The sequence below is a fragment of the Bison bison genome, unplaced genomic scaffold, assembly GCF_000754665.1.
Source record: "Bison bison bison isolate TAMUID 2011002044 unplaced genomic scaffold, Bison_UMD1.0 scf7180017864289, whole genome shotgun sequence".
Lineage (NCBI taxonomy): Eukaryota > Metazoa > Chordata > Mammalia > Artiodactyla > Bovidae > Bison > Bison bison.
In genome coordinates this window covers 21,468,487-21,495,442 of record NW_011494861.1, presented here as the reverse complement: position 1 = coordinate 21,495,442, position 26,956 = coordinate 21,468,487, and the positions used below count along the sequence as shown (strand labels likewise).

General features: G+C 37.7%; 1 protein-coding gene across 3 annotated transcripts in view; it reads right to left on the bottom strand.

Moving 5' to 3' along the window:
* The window catches only part of CEP350 (centrosomal protein 350kDa), a 133,732-nt gene that overhangs the window by 53,706 nt on the left and 53,070 nt on the right, over positions 1-26,956 (bottom strand). For all 3 annotated transcript variants that reach the window (XM_010850164.1, XM_010850163.1, XM_010850165.1), the window contains 8 exons: positions 25,986-26,096; positions 25,385-25,525; positions 21,442-21,578; positions 20,518-20,640; positions 17,073-17,242; positions 8,582-8,778; positions 7,772-7,956; positions 7,217-7,304 (listed from right to left, as the gene is read on the bottom strand). In XM_010850164.1, the coding sequence (XP_010848466.1) occupies positions 7,217-7,304; positions 7,772-7,956; positions 8,582-8,778; positions 17,073-17,242; positions 20,518-20,640; positions 21,442-21,578; positions 25,385-25,525; positions 25,986-26,096 (1,152 nt within the window). The remainder of the gene's footprint in view (positions 1-7,216; positions 7,305-7,771; positions 7,957-8,581; positions 8,779-17,072; positions 17,243-20,517; positions 20,641-21,441; positions 21,579-25,384; positions 25,526-25,985; positions 26,097-26,956) is intronic.

The following is a 26,956-nucleotide window of genomic DNA, read 5'->3' as shown; positions in this document are numbered from 1 at the left end:
CCTGGTGGGCTGCTGTCTATGGGGTCGCACAGAGTCAGACACGACTGAAGCGACTTAGCAGCAGTAGCAGCAGCAGAACAGTTTTTAAAATTGCTTTTAGAAAAGAATTTTCTCCACATAAAATGCCAACAGAAAACACTTAAGACAACATTGCATCAAACATTCTCCACACAGGATGTTATTTTCTGTTGCTGCTGCTGTTAAGTCGCCTCAGTTGTGTCCAACTCTGTGTAACCCCATAGACGGCAGCCCAACAGGCTCCCCCATCCCTGGGATTCTCCAGGCAAGAACATTGGAGTGGGTTGCCATTTCCTTCTCTGATGCATGAAAGCGAAAAGTGAAAGTGAAGTTGCTCAGTTGTGTCTGACTCTTAGCGACCCTGTGGACTGTAGGCCACCAGGTTCCTCTATCTATGGGATTTTCCAGGCAAGAATACTGACTGGGATGCCGCTGCCTTCTCCATTTCTGTTGCTAACAGTGAGCAAAAGATAACACATTTCACTATTAACAATCATTAAAATTTAACAATTATCCTTTTTTTATCATAAATTTCTTGTTATCTGTTTTCTCATCAATAAAGTAAGCATAATAAAGATACGAATAACTTATTATAATTTCTTTAAATCATGTTTAAGAAATTTTGAAACTACCTGAAAATGCAGGAAAGTGCACAATAAACATCTAATTTCCAAAATTAACACTTGTTACTGCAAGGAGATCCAACCAGTCCATTCTAAAGGAGACCAGCCCTGGGTGTTCTTTGTAAGGAATGATCCTAAAGCTGAAACTCCAGTACTTTGGCCACCTCATGTGAAGAGTTGGATCTTTGGAAAAGACTCTGATGCTGGGAGGGATTGGGGGCAGGAGAAGAAGGGGACGATAGAGGATGAGATGGCTGGATGGCATCACCGACTCGATGGTGAGTTTGAGTGAACTCCGGGAGTTGGTGATGGACAGGGAGGCCTGGCGTGCTGTGATTCATGGGGTCGCAAAGAGTCGGACACGACTGAGCGACTGACTTGAACTGAATATTCTGTCATATTTCCTCTTAGTCTTAAATTTTCTAAAGAACTAAAATATTACAGATAACACCAGTCTGCAATCCCCTACCCCACTCCCTAAAGGTAACCACTACCATGGTATATACGCTTCCACGGTATACAGCTTTTTAAAATTCTTCTACAAATAATTGTAGTTACCTGCAAAAATAAATATACTGTTTGGTTTGTATAATGTTTTACAATATTTTATAAATAATATCATACATACATATTTTCAATCTTGCTTTATTTACTAAACATTGCTTTTATATGTCTCCATGTTGATTTGTCCCTAAATTCTGCATAAAATTACATTGGAGGTATATATATTTCATGGATCTGTTACCCCTATGGTTAGATGAGGTTGCTGTCTACTATTACAAATAATACTAAAATCAACAGTCTTTCACTTTTTTGTCTCCTTGGGCACATGTATAAAATTCCTCTCAAACACAGTTCTCAAAGTACAGTCCATGGTCGTTAGGGGTTCCTGAGATCCTTTCTGGAGACTCTCAAACTATCTTCATAATACTAAGACATTATTTGTCTTTTCACTCTCATGTGTATACAATGGCATTGAGCACAGTTTTAAGAAAATAATTCTATTTTCTAAAACAAACAAAATTAGTGAAAAGAGTAGTATTCAGATGTTTGTAAATCTTTATTGTCTGGCTTGATTTTTTTGTTCTGACTTGAGTTTTGGGGTTTAAAAAAATTTTTTAGACAGAAGTATAGTTGATTTATAATACTGTATTAGTCTCAGTGTACAGCAAATGATTCAGTAACACATATTTTCTTCAGATTATTTTCTATTATAGATTATTGTAAGATATTGAATATAGTTCCCTATGCCATACAGTAATTCCATGTTGCTTATCTATTTTATGCATAATAGTTTATATCTGTTAATCCCATACTCCTAATTTATCCTATCCCACCCTCCACCATGGCTTGATTTAAAAAAAAAAAAAATACCATGCACTGATTATTTGGAAAATGCTTAGTTCACTCAGTTATGAAGATCTTCCAAATGTTCATATATTTCATTACACAATACCAAGAAAATCATAATTATTATCACTATGATCTTATAAGAAAAATTCTTTAGTTTTAGGTGGTAGATAGAAGTTTTTACCATTGGCAACAAATACTATCAATTGTCTTCTTTGAAGTACAAGCACACTTTGTTCATTTTTGAGAAAATGACTGTCAAATACTCTATTCTGAATAAACATAGTTTGTCTCTGGATAACTCTTTCAGGTAAGAACAGTATTCCACGAAAAAATGTGGCTAGCTCAGCTTGCAGCTGAAACAACTGTACAAATGCTTTCCCATGAGTTAATCACCTTCCCCTAATATCCAGGAAAAGTGCATTGTAGGCTTCCCATTCCTGTCACACAGAACACAAAAACAAGTACTCAAATGCCAACATAATAAAAATAATTTTACTAGACTTAATCAAGACATTCTTTAGTGAAATTAGCTTTTTTTCGCTGCAAGTGTATGGCAATGGAAGATAAAAGATTACTAGCAGTTTGGTGCCACTGCCTGATTTGTGCTAAATAAGGCCTCAGCAGTTTTACCGACCATTGCTGCTGCACCATTTAGTGCAAATATCAATACATAAAAACGGCAAATTCACATCTTACTGTCCTCATGAAAACAGTTTTGATCTCCTTCTCCCATGAAAAAGGTCGAAGGGATTCCCAGAGCTCTACAAACCACCTACTAGCTTAGGCCCGAGTTTCTAAATCAATTAATGTATAATTTCACCCAATCCAAGACTAGCAGAAAGAAAATATTTTTTAATGGGTTCTAAGGGGGAAATGTTTGCGTCTCTCTTAAGAATAAGCCATAAGGTTGTAGAAGCAACTGTTCACTTTAAAATGATTAATGGTACATTCATTTTTAAATGCTTATTTTATGTTATGTGTGTTGTTGTTGTTTAGTCATAAGTCATGTCTGACTCTTCGTGACCCCACGGACTGTAGCCTGCCAGACCCCTCTGTCCATGGAATTCTCCAGGCAAGAATATTGGGGTGGATAACTATTCCCTTCTCCAGAGGATCTTCCTGACTCAGGGATCAAACCTGGTCTCCTGCATTGCAGGCAGATTCTTTACTATCTGGGCTTCCCTAATAGCTCGGTTGGTAAAGAATCCACCTGTCATGTCCAACTCTCTGCGACCCTATGGATGGTAGCCTGCCAGCTTCTCTGTCCATTGCATTCTCCAGGCAAGAATACTGGAGTGGATTGCCATTTCCTTCTCCAGGTATTGGACAGCAGAGATACAGAATGTTACCATTATTGAATGGGTTTTATATCTAGTACAATTTGTCCTGCATTGTTATATTTTCTTGCAGAAATATGCTCTATTTCATCTATCACTGAAGAAATAAGTTGTTTCCACTTTCCCCTATACAGTGCAAAAGCTTCGAGGATATATACCAAGACACAGAAATGCTGAGTCACAGATTATATGTGTCTTCAAGTTGACTAGATACAATCAAACTACTCTGAAAGGGGTTACACCAGTTTCAGGAACTCTCTCACCAGCTACAGAGAACTTCAGTGACAAAAACTGGAGACCTAAGACAGTTAATTCTTAAACCTGTCTTAAAACTTCCAATTTAATTCTTCAAACTCAGTCTTCCCCTCAAATTATCTGCAAATTCTAAAGTAGCATAGACAAAAAGGCTAAGGAATTAAGCCAGAAACCGTTCAACAGCACAGCAGAAATCCTATAGTCTCTTGTGCTGGTAAAAAAAAAAAAAAAAAAGTTAACCAGGCTTTTAGCTAAAATCCCTGCAGGGTCACAACCTAGGCTCAATGCAAAGCAGGACACTGAGGCTTATCAACACCGTAACCCAATATCAACCCAGCTCAGCCCTTGAGTGGAATAAAATGAACAGCTGACCACTCCAAATGCATAGCAGAGGAAAAAACAAATCCTAAGGGAAGATAACATCATTTGGAGCCTTTGCAGTTATTTATACACACTGTCCAGCATTGATTTTAAAAAAATTACTGGCATGCAAAGAAAAAGGATAGTATGATAATAAAAAATAGTAGCAGACAATAGTAGTAGACACACAAATGTCCAAATGATGGAGTTGGAGATAAGGGAGTTAAAAAAGTGGGCTCCTCTGGTAGCTCAGTTGGTAAAGAAACCTCCTCCAATGCAGGAGACCCCGGTTTGATTCCTGGGTCGGGAAGATCTGCTGGAGAAGGGACAGGCTAACCACTCCAGTATCCTTGGGCTTCCCTGGTGGCTCAGGTGGTAAAGAATCCACCTGCAACGCGGGAGACCTGGGTTAGATTCCTGGGTTTGGAAGATCCCCTGTAGAAGGGAAAGGCTACCCACTCCAGTATCCTGGCCTGGAGAATTCCATGGACTGCATAGTCCATGGGGCTACAAAGAGTCAGATACAACTGAGCAACCTTCACTTTCACTTTTCTTTCAAGTTAAAAAAACTATGTATAATGTGTTCAAAAAATAATAGAAAAATACAGAAAAACAGATGAAAAGGTAGAAAATTTCAACAAGAATGAAAATCTATAAAAAAGAACAAAACAGGTATTAGAGAACTAAAAAAAATTCAAATTAAGAATTTATTGGATAGATTTAACCGTATATATCACAGTGCAAAACCCTAAAGAGAGAGTTTTCAAAAACTGATGAAATAATACAGACAATAGATTTAAGAAGCTCAGCAAACTCTAATAGTATCAATATTAAAAAAAAAACAAAAAAAACCTACCTAGGCGCATCACAGTAAATCTATATTAAATCATTGTAAAATCAAAGACAAATTTTTGTTTTTATTTTTTGGCCACACTGTGTGACTTGCAGGATTTTAGTTCCCCAACAAGGGGCTGAACCCAATCCCTGGCAGTGGAAGTGCCAAGTCCTAACCACTGGACTACCAGGGAATTCCCTAGACAAATTCTTTAAAATCTTAAAAGCAATCTCTGAAAGAATTAACTTGTGTCTCCATGGGAACAAAGGAAAGCAGTAGACAATGGAAAATGAAATCATTAAAAATGTTAAAGGAAAATAATCCTATACCTACTTAAAAATATCCTTCAAAAATGAAGGTAAGGGACTGTCCTTGTGGTCTAGTGGTTAAGACACCATGCTTCTGCTGCAGGGGGCATGGGTTCGATGCCTGGTCAAGGAACTAACATCCTGCATGCCACAAAGCATGGCCAAAAAATATGGGAAAAAAAGAAAAAAAAAGAAGGTAAAACAAGTATATCTTCAAACTAATGAAAGTAAAATTTGGTATCAGCAAGCATACAATAAAATAACAGATTCACCAAAATTAAAAGTTGTGTGCCTCAAAGTATAGTATCAAGAAAGTGAAAACAAGCCCACGGAATGAGAAATTATTTGTAAATTCAGTTTTTTCCTGCTTTACAAAGAGAAAGCTACTGTAATATTGTAAAAAATTATTTATTTAAGGGAGAATTTTAAGTTACTTTAAAACCTTTTTTTTTTGGATTAAAAAAAATAACATCTTTAAAAAAAAAAGTTTCTCAACTTCATATGACCAGTGATGCTTCCTCAGGTGAACATTCTTTTTTGGGCCATGCTGTGTGGCTTATAGGATTTTAGTTCCCCAACCAGGGACCGAACCTGGACCACAGCAATAAAAGCACCAAATCCTAACCACTGGACCACCAAGGAATTCCCTCTATGGCAAAAGTTAAACAAAAACAAACTTTTAAGTAACATTCCAATATATGACTCAAATGATTAAGTTCATAGCCTATACAACATAGCAGCTAGTACCTGCTAACAGGTCAATAAAGGGAAACTAAGCAACCCACTCCAGTACTCTTGCCTGGAAAATTCCATGGACGGAGGAGCCTGGAAGGCTGCAGTCCATGGGGTTGCGAAGAGTCAGACACAACTGAGCAACTTCACTTTCACTTTTCACTTTCATGCACTGGAGAAGGAAATGGCAACCCACTCCAGTGTTCTTGCCTGGAGAATCCCAAGGACGGCGGAGCCTGGTGGGCTGCCATCTATGGGGTCGCACAGAGTTGGACACAACAGAAGTGACTTAGCAGCAGCAGAATTTATTAAATACTTACCAGGCAATGTGAAACACATTATATATATGTTATCTCATTTAATCCTCACAACCACCATATGAAATATAATCTCACTTCAATAGATGGGGAGACTAAGTCTCAGAGAGTTACTTTTTTTTTTTTTCAGAGAGTTACTTAAACTTGACCATGATTACACATTTGCAACTGGCAAAGCTGGAATTCAAATAATAACAACTAACATTTATTGAGCATTTACCTTTGTGCCAAGGTCTGTTCTAAATTTATTATATATATTACTCATTTATTCCTCTCAACAACAAAGTATGTTATTACTATTATGATCAGTTTACAGAAAATGAAACTGAGGCACAGATAAGTTAAGTAACTTTTCAAGATTATAAAACTAATAATTGGTAGATCTGGGATTTTAATCTAGGCAATCTGAATTTAGGGCTTCCCTTATGGCTTAGTGGTAAAGAATCTGTCTGTCACTATGGGTCAATCCCTGGGTTGGGAAAATCCCCTGGAGACAGAAACGGCAATCCATTCCAATATTTTTACCTAGGAAATCCAGTGGACAGAGGAGTCTGGAGGGCTCCAGTTCAGGGGCTTGCAAAGAGTTGGACACGACTCAGTGACTAAACAACAACAAACAATCTGAATCTAGAGCCTGAATTTTTAACCATGACACTACACTGCCTCTCCAGGATTCAAATCCCAGGTCCTGCTAGGTCCACTAAGCCTAAATATTTGTCAATTTGTAATTCATGTATCTTAAAAGTCTTTTTAGGGAAACAATGACTAAAAAGTTAAGACAATTAGACTCACAAATATTATAATTTTTAAAATACACATATCAAAACACAATTGTACAATATTTTACACAGCAAATGAAAGCAGGTTTGACTTAATACGGTATTCTGTTGGCAGTGAAGCACAATCCTAATTTAGAAGAAATACAGTAGGCCATTAAGCAACTCTTGTAATTATAGTAGTAGGCATAACGAGTGGTTAATATCAACTAAATCTCCTTCAGGGAGATAATAAGAAAAAAGATTAGGCGAAATAATAGATTTCACAATCTAATTTGTCCCCTTTGTTTTTCCAAACATACCTTTTCTTGCTGCAACCTTAAGAGCAAACCACGCTGTTTCTTCCGGAGTGGGGGCATTTTGTCATCTTCACCTTTATCTCGTAGATGTCTGCAATCATTCCCATTGAGACAAAATTAGTTTAAATTCCTATTCTAATATCAAGAATTCTCAACCCCTTAAAATTTTTAAATCATTTAACATTTTCAAATGTAGAAAACAGTTGCTTTATGCAACAATTCCTATCCCAACCAATATTTTATTGGATATGTGATATAAGCAAATCTTAGACTATGTCCTTTAAAGATAGAATAGCTTTGAGAATCTATAACACAATAAAGTAATTAAGCATAAAATAACAATATAAGAGTCAGTTAAGTGATGAAAGAAATACAAAGAGAATGTTATATGAGTAGGAGGTCTTGAAAGCAACATGATTCAACAATGACTGCTATACTTCTAGCCTGAGAAACAAGGTTGATCAAATTAAATGAGGAAACAAAAACATCTTTAAAAACAAAGCATTTCACAAAAGGAGAAACTGAACAGTCAAAATTATGTTCATTGAAAGAACTTACTTTTTCTGATGCTCTAACCAGGCTAGTTCAGCTTTAGTTTTCTCCTTCAAGGCCTTTTCACGGAGACGCAGGAGTGAAGACTGGTGAGCTGCTCTCATTTCCTCTTCTTTCATATATTGTCGAACCATCTCCATAGTAAATTTAGAAAAGCTGTCTTGTCCTCCTGAGAATGGCATGCTCAGCTCCTGAGTTAGAGAGTTTAAGTCATCTTGATCACTGTATATACCTTTTGGAACTTAATTAACTTCATTAAAAGAGGTATGCACTTATAAAAATAAATTATGTATATAGAAAGGCTGCCAACCATGTTAAAGAACATTCTTCAAAAAAAAGGCACATGAGAGAGAAAGTAACACTCAACTGCCAATTTATTTACCCAATAAAATTTTAACAAATAACTAGAGTAAGTCAGGCACTGTCCCAGGGATGTAAAGATGGTAAGAATTTGTCCCTGTTATCCAAAAGGCTTAAAATTTAATAAGAAGGATTATATAAATGCAATTTTTTTTAATGGAATAAAGTGTTGTAAGACTGAAGTGAATGAAAAAGCTCAAGACATAACTCTGGCTCACATCCTCAAAGGTCCTATGTATTATTTCGAGGAATATATTTGTTAAGCTACTTTATAAGGAAAGAAAAGCTAAATTCTATACTCCCCCCCCCCAAAAAAAAAACCCCAAAATTGGTACCTTAGGAAAAATATTCTGGTAGCTGACAACTGAGTTCAAATACAAAATGATACTTCACACCTTTGAGAGAGCATATCCATAACTATATATGAAGTATCTCCACGGGTAAACTGAAACACACCTTGGCAGAGGACAGGGTAGTCTTTTCTGGAGAAGTTTCTTCATCAGAGTCATCATGATGGCCTCTTTTCTTTTCCATGTTAAATCTGCGATGACTCTCAGAAGGTAGTAAAGATCGAAATGATTTTTCTTCTATTTCATCTTCTGTCATGGATTCATCAAATTTCAGGGAATATTCTGTTGCAACAGAAGTTGAATCTAAAAGAATATGGAGCAAGTAGGCATTACCATTACAAAGGTTTCAGTAGATATTCAATTAGTAGCCCCTGTTGCATCTTTACAGGACCATCTAACAAATTAAAGAACTGAACACTAGTTATTAATAGGCATGGAATAATAAGCAAAATTCACTCACTTTACAAACAAGAAACAGAAAAAACCCTAAACTATCTAAAAATACTAGTACAAGAAATATGGCAAAAGTGTGATGTACTTCATATATAAAGAGCTCTTATAAATCAATCAGAAAACCAGTCGATGGGGTCACAGAGTTGGACACAACTGAGAAACTAAACAACAAATACCCCTACAGAAAAATGAAAAACTGCCATGATATGATGCTTCACAAAGGAAATATTAATGGCCAAAATTAAGTTTTTAAAAAAAGATTAACATGACTAGAAGTTAAAGAAATGCAAATGAAAAAATTTTTAGAAATTCCTCAATCCCATGCTTAATTAAAAACATAACAGCTCTTTTAGGTTGGTTCCTGTGCGCCTTTGACATTCCCCCTGCCCTTCAATCCCTTCTTTCACTTCATATTTTCCCTGTATAGTCCTAGAGTCAGTCATTTCTCCAAAGAGCTCTGGTTTCTTTTATTGGAGAATATTTAGAAACCACAATCTTGGCATGGTTGTCCTTATAACTCCTAGGACATTGTTGCTTCTCCACTCTCTCTCAGTGGACAGAGCTTCTCTCTTCACTCTCAGTGGAGAGAGTCAAGTAATATTAATAACTGCAGGTATACCAACCCATCTACACACACACACACACACACACACACGTTCCTGTATCCATCCACCCATCCAAACATGATCCATACTGATGTTTCTGACTCTAATCCTGTATCACAGGATTCATTCTAGTCTTCCTTTCTTGTATGTCTATGATTTCTATCTCCAACACTGAGAAATCTATTTCCCACAATTTAACATCCATTTACTTATCTGTTCAACCCCATCAGATATGTAAACAACTGTAAACTGTCCATCTGTAAAAAACAAACTTACCAACTAGAATACAGAGTTTTTATACTATTTCTTTTGTATTTAAGCTTACAATTCCTACTGGAAGATACCATTTTCCAAACTTATCTGGGCCAGCTCCTTTTCCCTCCACCCCTACCCCTTCAGTGCGGTTATGCTATTCATTTGTACTGCATTTAGGCTGATTTGTCACAGACATTGCATCCTGGGACCTCCCCATTCCAACATCCTGGTTGGTGTGTGTGTCTTTAGTTTGCATATGTTACAGCTTACTCTTTGTAATGTACAGTTTTAGGGTTTTGACAAATGCACATCAGACAGTACATGCTGAACACACAATACTTTATTACGTAACAGCTGTTTCACACTAAAAGTTCTTCTGTGCATCTCTTTGTAGTCTAACACTTTGTCTTCCACTTGATACCTGGGAAATATTAATCTGTTTTCCACCCCTATAGTTTGGCCTTTTCCAGAATGTCATATAAATGGAATCATACAATATATATGATTTGGGGGCTTGCTAACTGCACTCAGTAAAATTCACTTAAAATTGATTCGTGTTGGTCCATGAATCAAATTGTTCCTTGCTGAACAGTATTCTACTGCCTAGATTTAGCAGTTTGTTTATCCATTCCCCCCATGAGACATCTTGATTACTTCCAGTTTTTTAGTAATTGTGAATAACGATGCCATAAACATTAAACATATAGATTTTTGTGTGGACTTAAGCTTTCAGATCACTAGGTAAATACCTAGGCATATGACTACTGGGTCATTATTAAATACTGTGAATATGTCATCCCGAGGCACCATGCCATTTTACATTCTCATCTGTGATCAATTCAAGTTCCTGGTGCCCAGGATCCTTGCCACCAATTTGTTGTTATTTTGGATTTCAGTCATTCTGATAAGCAAGTTACACTATCTCACTGAGATTTTAATTTTCATCTGTATGTTTTCTTCAATGAAGTATCTGTTTAGATCTCTGCATATTTTTTAACTGGGTTGCTGATTTTCCTGTTGAGTTTTAAGAGTCTTTTATGTACTCTGGATATAAGTCTATTATCCAATATGTGTTTTTGTACAAATATTTTTTAATAGTCTATAATTTTTCATTATCTTAATAATCTCTCTCATAGAGCAGAATTTAAAAAATTTTAATAAAGTACATCTTGTCAATTTCTTCCTTCATGGATTGTACTTTTGGTGTTATATTTAACAAATCATTGCCAAACCAAAGTGACTTAGATTTTTTCTTTTTTTCTTCCTCATATTAGTTTTTCAAAGTTTTAATTTCTTTGGATCTTGGTTGCCCCATCAATTCTAGCCACCTTAATCTTCTATAGGCATGTTCACTGTTGGATAGCTCTAATGTCTCATCCCACAGAATCCCAGAAGTCTGAAAGCTTTCCTTTTTCATCCTGTCTCTTGCCCTTTAATCCAAACTGGTTGTGTCTCTGCTCATATAATCCCATGTGTACTCCTGGCTTCAGCTGAACATGCTGAGGTGGCTGATTAAATCCACGGGCGGTTTCTTATGAAGTAACTGTCTACTTGTGCCCTTAGTGTTCTCTCCAGAACTCGCTTTCTCCTTTTTTTTACAACATGCACAGGCTGAGAATTTTCCAAATCTTCAAATTCCGGTTCCTTTTTGCTTAATAATTCCTTCAATTTATTTCTTCTTTCACATTTTACTATAAGCTGTAAGAAGAAACTAGGCCAGGCCTTCAATGTTTTGCTTAGAAATCTCCTCAGCTAAATATCCAGGGTCATCACTTTTAATTTCCACTTTCAACAAAACATGGCCTACTGGAGAAGGGAATGGCAAACCACCTCAGTATTCTTACCTTGAGAACCCCATGAACAGTATGAAAAGACAAACAGGTATGACACTGAAAGATGAACTCCTCAGGTCGGTAGGTGCCCAATATGCTACTGGAGAAGAGTGGAGAAATAACTCCAGAAAGAGTGAAGAAATGGAGCCAAAGCAAACCACCACACAGTTGTGGATGTGACTAGTGATGGAAGTAAAGTCCAATGCTGTGAAGAGCAATATTCCATAGGAACCTGGAATGTCAGGTCCATGAATCAAGACAAATTAAAAGTGGTCAAACAGGAGATGGCAAGAGTGAACATTGGCATTTTAGGAATCACTGAACTAAAATGAACTGGAATGGGTGAAATTTAACTCAGATGACCATTGTATCTACTACTGCGGGCAAGAATCCCTTAGAAGAAATGGAGTAGCTATCATGGTCAACAGGAGAGTCCAAAATCCAGTACTTGGATGCAATCTCAAAAACGACAGAATGATGTCTGCTCATTTCCAAGGCAAACCATCCAATACAACAGTAATCCAAGTCTATGCCCCAACCAGTAATGCTGAAGAAGCTGAAGCTGAATGGTTCTATGAAGACCTACAAGACCTTCTAGAACTAACACCCAAAAAAGATGTCATCTTCATTATAGGGGACTGGAATGCAGAAGTAGGAAGTCAAGAGCTACCTGGAGTAACAGGCAAATTTGGCCTTGGAGTACAAAATGAGGCAGGTCAAAGGCTAACAGAGTTTTGCCAAGAGAACGCACTGGTCATAGCAACCACCCTCTTCCAACAGCACAAGACAAAACTCTACACATGAACATCACCAGATGGTCAATACCAAAAACAGATTGATTATATTCTTTGCAGCCAAAGACGGAGAAGCTCTATACAGTCAGCAAAAACAAGACCAGGAGCTGACTGTGGCTCAGATCATGAGCTCCTTATTGCCAAATTCAAACTTAAATTGAAGAAAGTAGGTAAAACCAATAGACCATTCAGGTATGACCTAAATCAAATCCCTTATGATTATACAGTGGAAGTGACAAATAGATTCAAAGGATTAGATCTGATAGAGTGTCAGAAGAACTATGGACAGAGGTTCATGACACTGTACAGGAGACAGGGATCAAGACCATCCGAAGAAGAAGAAATGCAAGTACTATACAAGAAAGATCTTCACCACCCAGATAATGATGATGGTGTGATCACTCACCTAGAGCCAGACATCCTGGAATGCGAAGTCAAGTGGGCCTTAGGAAGCATCACTATGAACAAAGCTAGTGGAGGTGATGGAATTCCACTTGAGCAATTTCAAATTCTAAAAGGTGATGCTGTGAAAGTGCTGCACTCAATATGCCAGCAAACTGGGAAAACTAAGCAGTGGCCACAGGACTAGAAAAGGTCAGTTTTCATTCCAATCCCAAAGAAAGGCAATGCCAAAAAATGCTGAAACTACTGCACAATGCACTCATCTCACACGCTAGCAAAGTAATGTTCAAAATTCTCCAAGCCAGGCTTGAACAGTACATGAACTGTGAACTTCCAGATGTTCAAGCTGGATTTAGAGAAGGCAGAGGAACCAGAGATCAAATTGCCAACATCCATTGGACATTGAAAAAGCAAGAGAGTTCCAGAAAATACATCTACTTCTGCTTTATTGATTATGCCAAAGCCTTTGACTGTGCAGATCACAACAAACTGTGGAAAATTCTGAAAGAGATGGGAATACCAGACCACCTGACCTGCCTCCTGAGAAACCTGTATGTAGGTAGAACTGGACATGGGATAACAGACTGGTTCCAAATCAGGAAAGGAATATGTCAAGGCTGTATATTGTCACCATACTTATTTACCTTATATGCAGAGTACATCATAAGAAATGCTGTAATGGATGAATTACAAACTGGAATCAAGATCACTGGGAGAAATATCAATAACCTCAGATATACAAATGACACCACCTTTATGGCAGAAAGTGAAGAAGAGCCTCTTGATGAAACTGAAAGAGGAGAGTGAAAAAGTAAAAAAAAAAAAAAAAGCAAAAAGGCAAATGGTTGTCAGATGAGGCCTTACAAATAGCTGAGAAAAGAAGAGAAGCTAAAGGCAAAGGAGAAAAGGAAAGATATACCCATTTGAATGCAGAGTTCCAAACAATAGCAAGGAGAGATAAGAAAGCCTTGCTCAATTATCAATGCAAAGAAATTGAGGAAAACAACAAAAAGGAAAAGACTAGATAGAGATCTCTTAAAGAAAATTAGAGATTCCAAGGGAACATTTCATGCAAAGATGGGCATAATAAAGGACAGAAACGGTATGGACCTAACAGAAGCAGAAGATACTAAGAAGAGGTGGCAAGAATACACAACAGAACTATACAAAAAAGATCTTCATGATTCAGATAACCACGATGGTGTGATCACTCACCTACAGTCAGACAACCCGGAATGTGAAGTCAAGTGGGCCTTAGGAAGCAAAACTACGAACAAAACTAGCAGAGGTGATGGAGCTATTTCAAAGCCTAAAAGATGATGCTGTGAAAGTGCTGCACTCAATATACTAGCAAATCTGGAAAACTCAGCAGTGGCCACAGGACTGAAAAAGGTCAGTTTTCATTCCAATCCCAAAGTAAGCCAATGTCAAACAATGTTCAAACTACCGCACAATTGCACTCATCTCACACACCAGCAAAGTAATGCTCAAAATTCTCCAAGCCAGGCTTCAGCAGTACGTGAACCATGAAATTCCAGATGTTCAAGCTGGATTTAGAAAAGGCAGAGGAACCAGAGATCAAATTGCCAGCATCCACTGGATCATCAAAAAACCAACAGAGTTCCAGAAAAACATCTGCTTTATTGACTATGCCAAAGCCTTCGACTGTGTGGATCACAACAAACTGTGGAAAATCCTTAAAAGAGATGGGAATACCAGACCACCTGACTTGCCTCCTGAGAAATCTGTATGGAGGTCAGGAAGCAACAGTTAGAACTGGACATGGAACAACAGACTGGTTCCAATTCAGGAATGGAGTATGTCAAGGCTATATATTGTCACAGTGCTTATTTAACTTATATGCAGAGTGCATCATGAGAAATGCCAGGCTGGATGAAGTTACAAGCTGGAATCAAGATTGCCGGGAGAAATATCAATAACCTCAGATATGCAGATGACACCACCCTTATGGCAGAAAGTGAAGAGGAACTCAAAAGCCTCTTGATGAAAGTGAAAGAGGAGAGTGAAAAAGTTGGCTTAAGACCCAACATTTAGAAAACTAAGATCATGGCATCCGGTCCCATTATTTCATGGCAAATAGATGCAGAAACAGTGGAAACAGTGGCAGACTTCATTTTTGGGGGCTCCAAAATCATTGCAGATGGTGATGGTGACTGCAGCCATGAAATTAAAAGATGTTTGCTTCTTGGAAGAAAAGCTGTGACCAACCTAGGCAGCATACTGAAAAGCAGAGACGTTACTTTACCACCAAAGGCCTGTCTAGTCAATGCTATGGTTCTTTCACTAGTCATGTATGGATGTGAGAGTGGACAAAAAGAAAGCTGGGTGTCGAAGAATTGCTGCTTTTAAACTATGGTGTTGGGAAGACTCTTGAGAGTCCCTTGGACTGCAAGGAGATCAAACCTGTCAATCCTAAAGGAAATCATCCCTGAATATTCATTGGAAGGACAGATGCTGAAGCTGAAACTCCAATACTTTGGCCACCTGATGCAAAGAATTGATTAACTGGAAAAGACCCTGATGCTGGGAAAGATTGAGGGCGGGAGGAGAAACAGAGGATCAGATGGTTGGATGGCATCACTGACTCGATGGACATGAGTTTGAGTAGGCTCCGGGAGTTGGTGACGGACAGGGAGGCCTGGAGTGCTGCAGTCCATGCGGTTGCAAAGAGTCGGACACGACTGAGTGACTGAACTGAACTGAACTTCCACAAACACTAGAACAAGTTTAATTAAGTTCTTTGCCACTGTATAACAAAGACTGTCTTTCTTCCAATTTCTAGTAACATGTTCCTTGTTGTTGTTTAATCACTAAGTGGTGTCCAACTCTTTTGCGACCCCATGGACTGTAGCCTGCCAGGATCCTCTGTCCATGGGATTTCACAGGCAAGAATACTGGTATGGGTTGCCATTTCCTTCTCCAAGCGATCTTCCTGACCCAGGAATCGAACCCACGCCTCTGACGTTGGCAGGTGGGTTCTTTACCACTGAGTCATCAGGGAAGCCCAAGATGTTCCTTATTTCCACCTTTATCAGACTCCATCAGAATCACCTTTAATATATATATATATTCCTACCAATAATCTCTGCAGGGCAATGTGAGCTTTTTTTTGCATGAACCTCAAAACTGTTCTATCCTTTACTCATTATCCAGTTTCAAAGCCACTTTCACACTTAAAGTATAGCAGCACCTCACTTCTAGGTACCAACATCTGTATTAATCAGCTAGGGCTGCCATAACTATAGACTACTATACCCTATATTAGGGCTTCCCAGTGGTAAAGAACCCACCTGCCAATGCAGGAGACATGCAAGAGACACTGGTTTTGATCCCTGGGTTCGGAAGATCCCCTGGAGGAGGAAACGGCAACCCATTCCAGTATTCTTGCCTGGAGAATCCCATGGACAGAGGAGCCCCTCAGGGTATGGTCCACAGGGTCGCAAAGAGTCGCACACCACTGAAGCGACTTAGCACGCACCCCTATTTTATACTCACTATAAAATTTACAAAAAAAATATTTAAAGGATGAATAAATTTAAATATTTTCTTCTTACTTTCCAAAGATTGTCTAGCTCATCCTGCTTTGAACAGAGTTTTAGACTATCGATCAAAAACACTGCTTAATAAAGTTATTTAAGAGCATATCTAAAAATGAGGCTGTTAATTTGTTGAGTTAATGTCTTAAAGGTGCCATTTGTTGCCAAATTTTATTTTCTTTGCTGTATTATTTACTATTCTTGATTTGACAGGTGTACACGTTTAGTTTATGATCCAGGAGGAGTTAGGTAATGAGTTTATTCTAATTAATATATCTGATGGCATCATCATTTATAAGAAATTGTATCCTTACTATATTGTTTAAAATTTAAAGGTCTAATAATGTATTTTCCTTCTTATGGTCATGTTACATACCTACAATAGGAGAAAAGTAGTTTTTTTCAGTATTGAATATATATTTTCCATTCACATGCACATTCTCCTAGATTTAGTTTTGCCTCCCTTTAGGATCATGACACACAATCATGTAAAATATTAGCAATGTTACTAATAAATGCACCATCAAGGCATGGTGCATTTGAAACAGTTTTACCTGAACACATTTAATATCAAACATGAAACCTGTCTATAATATCACCATGTTCTAACTATACTAATTAGCTCAGTCACAAATATCTGGAAGGGCTCAGAAGCCTCCCCACATAAGTAATTACACATATATGTGCAAACAAAGTTACCTTTTTCATCAGGAAGAGATGGTACACTATCACTTCGAAAAGAATCATCAGCAGCGGTCTGAACCTGTTCATCAATAGAACTCTCCATCTTTTCACCATGATGTTTCTTCTCATTTTCCTTAGAAGATGGAACTGAAGGACTTTCTTGACGGCTGCTACCACTACTACTCCTGTTTAGGCATATTATGGAAACAAATGAGAAAAAAAATTAAGGCAACAAAATACGGATATAATTTCAAAGTAACTTATTTGGCCAAGGAAATGTGCCTTATGATCAAGATTTGAAACAATGAAAGATATAAAACATAAAAATGCCACTTAGACCTAAGTCTGAGAAGAAACTATTTTAGAAAAGATGAGTAGCAGAAGAGGTTTCACTTTTAAATAGTAATGATGGGGAACGACTATTCTCAGGCTCTCATTCCCTTTTTGCCTTTCATTTTAAAATCAATCAATCTACTAGTAAAAGGGGCTTCTACTTGCTGTTTCCACTTCCTTACTTTTCATCAACCTCATAATTTATTGAAGCCTGCCTCATTTCCCACCTGCTCTAATTGGAACTGTTCTTGTAAACTCTACCTAAATTCTAACTATCACATCCAATAGATAATTTATTTTTCTACATCAGGTGATATGAATCTCTTATCTTCTTCCTTTAAAAACTTGCTAAGCAAATGTAGTAAAATGTTAACACAGTAGAGTAATCTGGGGGAAAGATATTTGGGAAACTTGTATTATTCTTACAATGCTTTTGTAAGCTTGAAATTACAACAAAATTAAATGATAAAAGGGCTCTCCTTTCTTATATTCCCTGACTCTACTCCCCCCTGCTTCTCTCCCTACCTCCCTAGCAAGTTTTCCTGTATTTCTTTCACTTCCTTTTAATTTTTCTATCTTTTCTTAAAATGATTGTGCTTCTTAGGGTTTTGGTTTCTTTCTCCTTTATGCTCTATACTCTCCTTAGACAATCTTATGCATATCTATAATTTCTACTGCTATCATCTGGAGTAAGCCTCAAGTCTGTATCATTAGCTCTGCTCTTCTCCTTACTTTAAGCCTCGGGTTTCCAAATGCTTAGTGAACTTGTTTTAAAGTTTAGTATTTTCCTCCCTCCCTCTTTGCTTTCTTTATCTATTCACTAAATATAAATACATAGCCAACCATGAGCCAAGTTTTAAGGTCCCCTGAATAAGCTATTTCCCTCCTGTGACACGCCCTACCTTTCCTCTGTGCTTAATGAATTCAAGACTCAGTTGAAGTAGCATTTCTGCAAACTGTTTGTAGACCCCTTCTCTACTCTCAAAGAGGGTTTGGTCACTTCTTTTTCTGTGTTTATACTGTGTGTGCAGATTTCTATGATGGTACTTATCAGAATATTACATAATTATTTGTCTGACTTAATAAACGTTTTTGAAAGGATAAATTGTATAATAAAGCTATAAGGTAAAAGAATGCAAGAGACCACAAGCGCTTTGCAATCAGTAGGGTATGCGGTTAATCTCAATTCTTCTACTTAGCAGTTATGTGCCAATCATTCACTCGATAAACATGTAGTAGACTGCCTACCTATGTACTTGGCATATTGCTAAGCTCTAGGGATATAGGAATCACACAGTCTTCATCAGCCTATCAAGAAGTGTTAGTAAGGATGTGGAAAATCTTTATATTCCTCGTGAAAATGTAAAACAGAGCAGCTATTTTGGAAAACAGTTTGGCATATCATCAAGATGTTAAACAGAGTTACAATTCCTTTCCTAAGTATATACCCAAGAGAAATGAAATATATCCACACAAGAATTTGTACATGAATGAATCAGTACACAGTGGCACCATTCACAAGAGCAAAAAAAAAAATGAAAAAAATCCTAAAGTCCATCAACTGATGGATATATGTGGGACATCCATGCAATAGAGTATCTGGCTATAGAAAGGAAAAGTACTGATACATGATAGATGAATTCTGAAAACATTATGCTAAGTCAAAGAAGCCAGTTCCAAAGAGCCACCTATTGAATGGTGCTATTCATATGAAATATCCAAAATAGACAAAAATCCATAGAAAACAAAGAGTAGATTAGTTGTTGCCAGAAGCTGGGAAAGAAGGGACATACGAACTGACTGCTAATGGGTATAGGGTTTCATTGCGGGGGTGATGAAAATGAAGTCCTCAAAGAGCTCCAAGTTCAGTCTACAAGTAATAAGTAAAGGAGTAAGAATATAGAAGCTGCTAATGGCTGTAATAGTTACACTTGGATTGCTGTGGGTAAACACAGAAGGGATGTCTAAAGCAGATGAGGGGCTAATACTGATTCTTAAAGGGGAAGTAAAACTATAGTAAATGAAATGGAGTAGGGAGGGTCTAGAAAGAAGGGACAGCATGTAATGGCACAGGAGACAAAGAGAGCAAGGCTCTTAGAGAAATGAAGTAGTTAGAACTAGTAAAATATGGTAAGAGGGGAAATGCCAAGTGACAGAGCTGGAGATGGACTAAAGGCTTAATCACAAAGGGACTTCTGTGCTGTACTAAGCGGCTCTGAGGAAACACTGATGTTTCAAAGAGGTAAATAACCAATCGGCTGCAAATTTTCAAACAATCACTCTGGTTGCCATGTGGTTAATGAATAGAGGAAGGGAAAGGTTAAAGGACAGGAAAACCTATTAGGAGACCACTGCAGGAACTCAGGTGATGGCCTAAATTGTCAGTGAAGGTTAAATGAAAGTCACATAGTTCCAGACACTTTTTCCACACAACAGTTCCACACAACAGTTATTAAGTATGAAAGTACTTAATAACTGTTGGTACTTAACCCCCATTAATTTTCATATTTTTCAGTCTCATGATTTAATATTTTAAATTGAGGTTTTAGTATACTTTGATAACATAGGTATCCTATCTCTAGGAATGATGGAAAGTAGCCTCTAAAACTTTTTAATCGAAGGACAGATCCATCACTGAAAATTACAGATGTTACCAAGTATCAAGTATCAATGACAAAGTATTCAATCTTCTTTCATAATGATAAAAATTAGTACATACAGTAATGTCAAAAAATATGGATATCAGCAAAGCAGTGTACTCTCAAGCCAGATACATCATGGTTCAATTTTTTGATGTGCTACTAGCTATGTGATTATAGATAAGTTTCTTAACATCTCCATGATCCTTAGTTCCCTTACCTAAAAAATGACAATAACATCTGTCTTGGAAGGTTGTTGTGAAGATTAAATGCAGTAAAAACAATTCTTACAGTACTTGTACAGTAGATTGTCAAGGAATGGTAGCTATATTATTACATGAAACAACTATTTCATAAATGGGCTAAAAATCAGGGAAGCCAGAACAGAAGGGAAAACACTATTTCATTTAAAGAAATAAGACAAAAGAATTTTAAAAAAGCAATGTCTAAGCCATTTGTCAAACTTTACTAAATCAAACTGTCTTCACCTTCTATCACGATTCTTGTATCTTGAAGACTCAGAATAACTATCATACGAAGGGGAAAATTTCTGATGCTTAGAGTCAAGGGTTCCTTCTTTACTCTGAGAAAGTGAACCAGATTGACTTTTCCTACAAAGAAAAGAAAAACTGATTAAAACATTTAAAGTCTCAAATAAGAGAAAGATTTTAAATACTGTTTAATATTGAGATAAAATCTTGAATAGAAATTATGAAATATGGGTTACGAACTATTTGAGAAAGGTATTTGTTCATAGAAAAGTATATAACACATTAAAGAATATCTATTTACTATGCAAAATAAACACAAATCACCTCAATTATCAATGAACGTGAATAGACAAAAAAATCTATGAACTAGAGACAAAGCTGATATAAAAAATATATACACACAGACATGATGACATCACCCAGCACTGCCTAAAAAACTCTCTAGCGACTTTTCATTGCTCCTAGAATAAACTCCAAAATCCAGAGGATCTGCCAAGTTCTACCATGATCTGACTCCTGCATCATCTCCTACCTTTCTCCTTTCGCCCTCTGCCTCCAGTTTCTTGGTGTTCTTTCACTTTCTTTTCCACCTTTGCATGCACTGACCTGCCTATTCCTTATCTCCTTTATATCACTGATTCCTTTTCATCCACTAGATCTCACCATTAGCTTTACTTCCTCAGGAAAATCTTCTCTGACTTCCATGTTATTCAAACTCCTTTGCTGTATATCTCAAAAACAAATGTTCCTTTCTTTCGTAATACTTATCTTAATTTGTGCTTACTCACCTAAAAGAGCATTTGATTAATGTCTCTCTTCCCCACTAGATTATATGTCCATAACTATATTTTCAGTACCCACAACAGTGCTTGGAACATAACAGATATTCATTACATATTTGCTGAATGACTGGATATTAACCTATCTGTTTCAGCTCTTGTCCTTAGTTGTTTCACAAAGTCTGGCGCGTGCTGCCGCTGGTGATCATATAGTGCTGCCAGGGGAGCTCCTGAAGCAGTGATGGCATCTGAGATATGAGTTCGAGTCAACTCCGCCATCTAAATATGAACAGACAGAAGGCAAAGAAGAAGCAAAAAGGTAATGTCACAGAAGAAATGAGAGAGAGTAGAGTGTCTTGGAAAGATCACTGTATTGAAAGCAAGCAAATTCTACCATAATAGGGTAACATATTGTGGGCAAGTCATTTAGATTCTTGAAGTTTCACATCTTTATAAAATAAACAGAGGTAGACCACAGGATTTCTAAGGTTTTACCTAACTATAACAATCTATGAATTACTAAGCAGAAAGTCTTCAAGTCTAAAATAGGCCACAGTAAACCAAAAAAAAATAAATAGAAGCAGAAGATATTAAGAAAAGGTGGCAAGAATACACAGAACTATACAAAAAAGATCTTAATGACCCAGATAACCATAATGGTGTGATCTCTCACCTAGAGCCAGATATCCTGAAGTCAAGTGGCCTTTAGGAAGCATCACTATGAACAAATCTAGTGGAGGTGATGGAATTCCTGCTGTGCAATTTCAAATCCTAAAAGATGATGCTGTGAAAGTGCTGCGCTCAATATACCAGCAAATCTGGAAAACTCAGCAGAGGCCACAGGACTAGAAAAGGTCAGTTTCCATTTCAATCCCAAAGTAAGCCAATACCAAAGAATGTTCAAACTACCCCACAACGGCACTCATCTCACACACTAGCAAAGTAATGCTCACAACTCTCCAAGCTAGGCTTCAAAACTACATGAACTGAAAACTTCCAGATGTTCAGGCTGGATTTAGAAAAGGCAGAGGAACCAGAGATCAAATTGCCAACATCCACTGGATCATCAAAAACCAAGAGCTCCAGAAAAACATCTAATTCTGCTTTACTGACTACACCAAAGCCTGGATCACAATAAACTGTGGAAAATCCTTAAAGAGATGGTAATACCAGACCACCTGACCTGCCCCCTGAGAAATCGATATGCAGGTCAAGAAGCAACAGTTAGAACTGGATGTGGAACAACAGACTGGTTCTAAATTGGGAAAGGAGTACATCAAGGCTGTATACTGTCACCCTGCTTATTTAACTTATGTAGAATACATCATGTGAAATGCTGGGATGAATGAAGCACAAGCTGAAATCAATTTGCCAGGGGAAATATTAATAACCTCAGATATGCAGATGACACCACTATTATGGTGGAAAGTGAAGAGGAACTAAAGAGCCTCTTGATGAAAGTGAAAGAGGACAGTGAAAAAGTTGGCTTAAGACCCAACATTCAAGAAACTAAGATCATGGCATCTGGTCCCATCACTTCATGGCAAATAGATAGGGAAACAATGGAAACTGTGAGAGACTTTATTTTGGGGGTTTCTGAAATCACTTCTGTTGGTGACTGCAGTCATGAAATTAAAAGATGCTTGCTCCTGGATGGAAAGCTATGACAAATCTAGACAGCATATCAAAAAGCAGATACATTATTTTGCCGACAAAGGTCTGTCTACTCTAAGCTATGGTTTTTTCAGCAGTCATGTACGGATATGAGAGCTGAACCACCAAGAAGGCTGAATGCTGAAGTACTGATACTTCTGAATGATGGTTTGGACAAGCCCCTTGACAGTCCCTTGGACCGCAAGGAGATAAAATCAGTCAATCTAAAGGAAATCAGTCCTGAATATTCACTGGAAGGACTGATGCTGAAGCTCCAATACTTTGGCCACCTGATGGGAAGAACCAACTCATTAGAGAAGACCCTGATGGTAAATAGATGGGAAAACAGTGGTTGACTTTATTTTTCTGGGCTCCAAAATCACTGCAGATGGTGACTGCAGCCATGAAATTAAAAGACGCTTACTCCTTGGAATGAAAGTTATGACCAACCTAGACAGCATATTAAAAAGCAGAGACATTACTTCGTCAACAAAGGTCTGTCTAGTCAAGGCTATGGTTTTTCGAGTGGTCATGTATGGATGTGAGAGTTGGACTGTAAAGAAAGCTGAGCACTGAAGAATTGATGCTTTGAACTGTGGTGTTGGAGAAGACTCTTTAGAGTCCCTTGGACTAAAAGGAGATCCAACCAGTCCATCCTAAAGAAAATCAATCCTGAATATTCATTGGAAGGACTGATGTTGAAGCTGAAACTCCAGTACTTTGGCCACCTGATGCAAAGAGCTGACTCATTTAAAAGACCCTGATGCTGGGAAAGATTGACAGCCTTAGGAGAAGGGGACAACAGAGGATGAGATGGTTGGATGGCATCACCGACCCAATGGACATGGGTTTGGGTGGACTCCAGGAGTTAGTAATGAACAGGGAGGCCTGGCGTGCTGTGGTTCATGGGGTCGCAAAGAGTCGGACACGACTGAGCGACTGAACTGAACTGAACTAATGCTGGGAAAGATTGAAGCGGGGAGGAGAAGGGGATGACAGAGGATGACATGGTTGGATGGCATCACCAACTCAATGGACATGAGTTTAAGCAAGCTCTGGAATTGGTAATGGACGTGGAAGCCTGGTGTACTATAGTCCATGGGGTCTCAAAGAGTTGGACATGACTGAGTGACTGAACTAACTAAAACCAAAAATTAAATCTTTCTTCAATAAGCAAACTCAATTAGAATTTTCTAACTTCACCAATAATGTGAAGTACATTTTCCCTACTCTTAGCCATTAGTGCCATATATTATTTATTTGGTGTTAATTCCATCATTGCTTTGACAAACTAAGTGTTTTTAAAACCTTTGTTAATTGTAACCTAAAATTTCTTGAGAGAAGAGACTCTATACTTTTTTGCACAACCCCAAGTACTCAGCATATAGCAGGTTCATGGCTTTTTAATAACAGAATCATTTCACAAACAGTCCTAAATAGTAACTGCTAAAATAAACTGAAACTTTATAGTATAGATCATGATATCCTATACAGAGACAGCAGTAAAACTATTTCTGGCTTTATACTTGGTACAACTAAGGAAAAAAAAAAAGACACTAATATCACTCTGGATAACAATGAAACATCTACATACCAAACACATGTGGGACTGAGATTGGGGACTGACTGCAAAGCATGAGGGAACTTTTAAGAGTGCTGGATATTTCTTGATTATGGTGGTGTTTATAGGGATAGAAAGATATGATAAAGAAATATACCTAGGACTTCCCTGGGGCTCGGTGGTAAAGAGTGTGCCTGCCAATGTAAGAGACACAGGTTCGATCCTTGGTCCAGGAAGATCCCACATGCTATGGAGCAACTAAACCTGTGTGCCACAACTACTGAGCCTGTGTTCTACAGCCCAGGAGTCACAACTACTGAATCCACGTGCCACAACTAGTGAAGCCTGCACACCTGGAGCCTGTGCTCGGCAACAAGAGAAGCCACTGCAATGAAAAGCCCATGCACCGCATGGGGTAGCTCCTGCCCACTACAACTAGAGAAAAGCCCGCACAGGGTAACAAAGACCCAGCACAGTCATAAATAAATAAATAAGAAATATACACAGATGCCTATACCTACATATTTGTCAAAAATCATAAAACTGTATACTTAAAAGGGATAAATATTATTGTAAATATACATACACACATTATTGTAAATATATATTAGTATACATTACATAATCTTTTTAAAAAGATTACTCGGGGGAAAAAATATAGAGTTCTTTTGCATCTTTTGCCCCTGTATCATTGACCTGGACAACACATTACAATAAATGATGCCTCATTTCAATAGGGTATGGCCCTCACTGAAAGTCACTTATTAAAAGCATGCATTTGCTAGATGTTAGAGACCCACTACTGCTAAGACCAAAGGTACTCAGGCTGACTAAAAAGACCTAAAGGAAAAGTGCTGTCAGTGGCTCTTACCTCACAGATCTGGCGTGCTGCATTTGCGGTCAGGCGAGCGGTCTCTGTTTGCTGAGTGGCTATTTTACATGTTGCTTCCTGCAGGACTTCAGTCATATCCCGTTGTGACTTAACCACCTGCTGTAATGATTCCGCATGGACCTGTTAATAAAAGTGGGGGAAAGATAACTTTCTTTATGTCTAATTTCATCCTATCCAAATTAGTTTTAACATGTAAATCAGTTTCATGGATCAACTGCCTTGCTGAGGCGGGGGGGACCAAACTTTGACTATCTGGATTTCACGTCTTAAAATTTAGAGTTTAAAATCTGGAATCTTAAAATCACTGCTGAAGTTTAAGTCTTAACTCCACTCTTTACAAGTTGATGTGTCTGTAGACAAGTAACTACCATGTACTTCCGTTTCCATTTCTCTAAATTGAGGATAAATCTTGACGTGACTACTTAAATTTCACAAGGTGGCTATTAGAGTCAAATGACATAAAATCAACTCATGGGATAATGTACTAAAACATTATTATTTACATCTTTCCTTATGCCTCCTATAAAATTAAAAGAAATCTAAAGTGATTTCAAGGATAGAAATTTGTAAAAGAAGCTACCTGAGCTGCTTTGCTTCGGGTTTCTTCTAATTGTCGCTGACATTCCAGAGCCTCTTGTTCAGCCTTCAACTTCAAAAGGGCCAAGTCTCTTTCATGGCGTTGTTGCTGTGCCTTCAGAAATAAAGAAATGATCAACTATTAATTCTAAGATACTAAACTATTTTAATGCAGAAATTATATTAAATGGAAAGCTGTTTTCCTAACACAAATCTTTTGAAGCAACCCATGAGAGCCTAAAGGAAAGAGAGTAAATAGCATACACATCAACCCTTTATTATTTATCTAAAGTATTTAGTTGCACTCATCTCACACGCTAGTAAAGTAATGCTCAAAATTCTCCAAGCCAGGCTTCAGCAATATGTGAACCGTGAACTTCCTGATGTTCAAGCTGGTTTTAGAAAAGGCAGAGGAACCAGAGACCAAATTGCCAACATCTGCTGATCATGGAAAAAGCAAGAGAGTTCCAGAAAAACATCTATTTCTACTTTATTGACTATGCCAAAGCCTTTGACTGTGTGGATCACAGTAAACTGTGGAAAATTCTGAAAGAGATGGGAATACCAGACCACCTGATCTGCCTCTTGAGAAATTTGTATGCAGGTCAGGAAGCAACAGTTAGAACTGGACATGGAACAACAGACTAGTTCCAAATAGGAAAAGGAGTACATCAGGGCTGTATATTGTCACCCTGTTTATTTAACTTATTTGCAGAGTACTTCATGAGAAACGCTGGACTGGAAGAAACACAAGCTGGAGTCAAGATTGCCAGGAGAAATATCAATCACCTCAGATATGCAGATGACACCACCCTTATGGCAGAAAGTGAAGAGGAACTCAAAAGCCTCTTGATGAAAGTGAAAGTGGAGAGTGAAAAAGTTGGCTTAAAGCTCAACATTCAGAAAACGAAGATCATGGCATCTGGTCCCATCACTTCATGGGAAATAGATGGGGAAACAGTGGCAGACTTTATT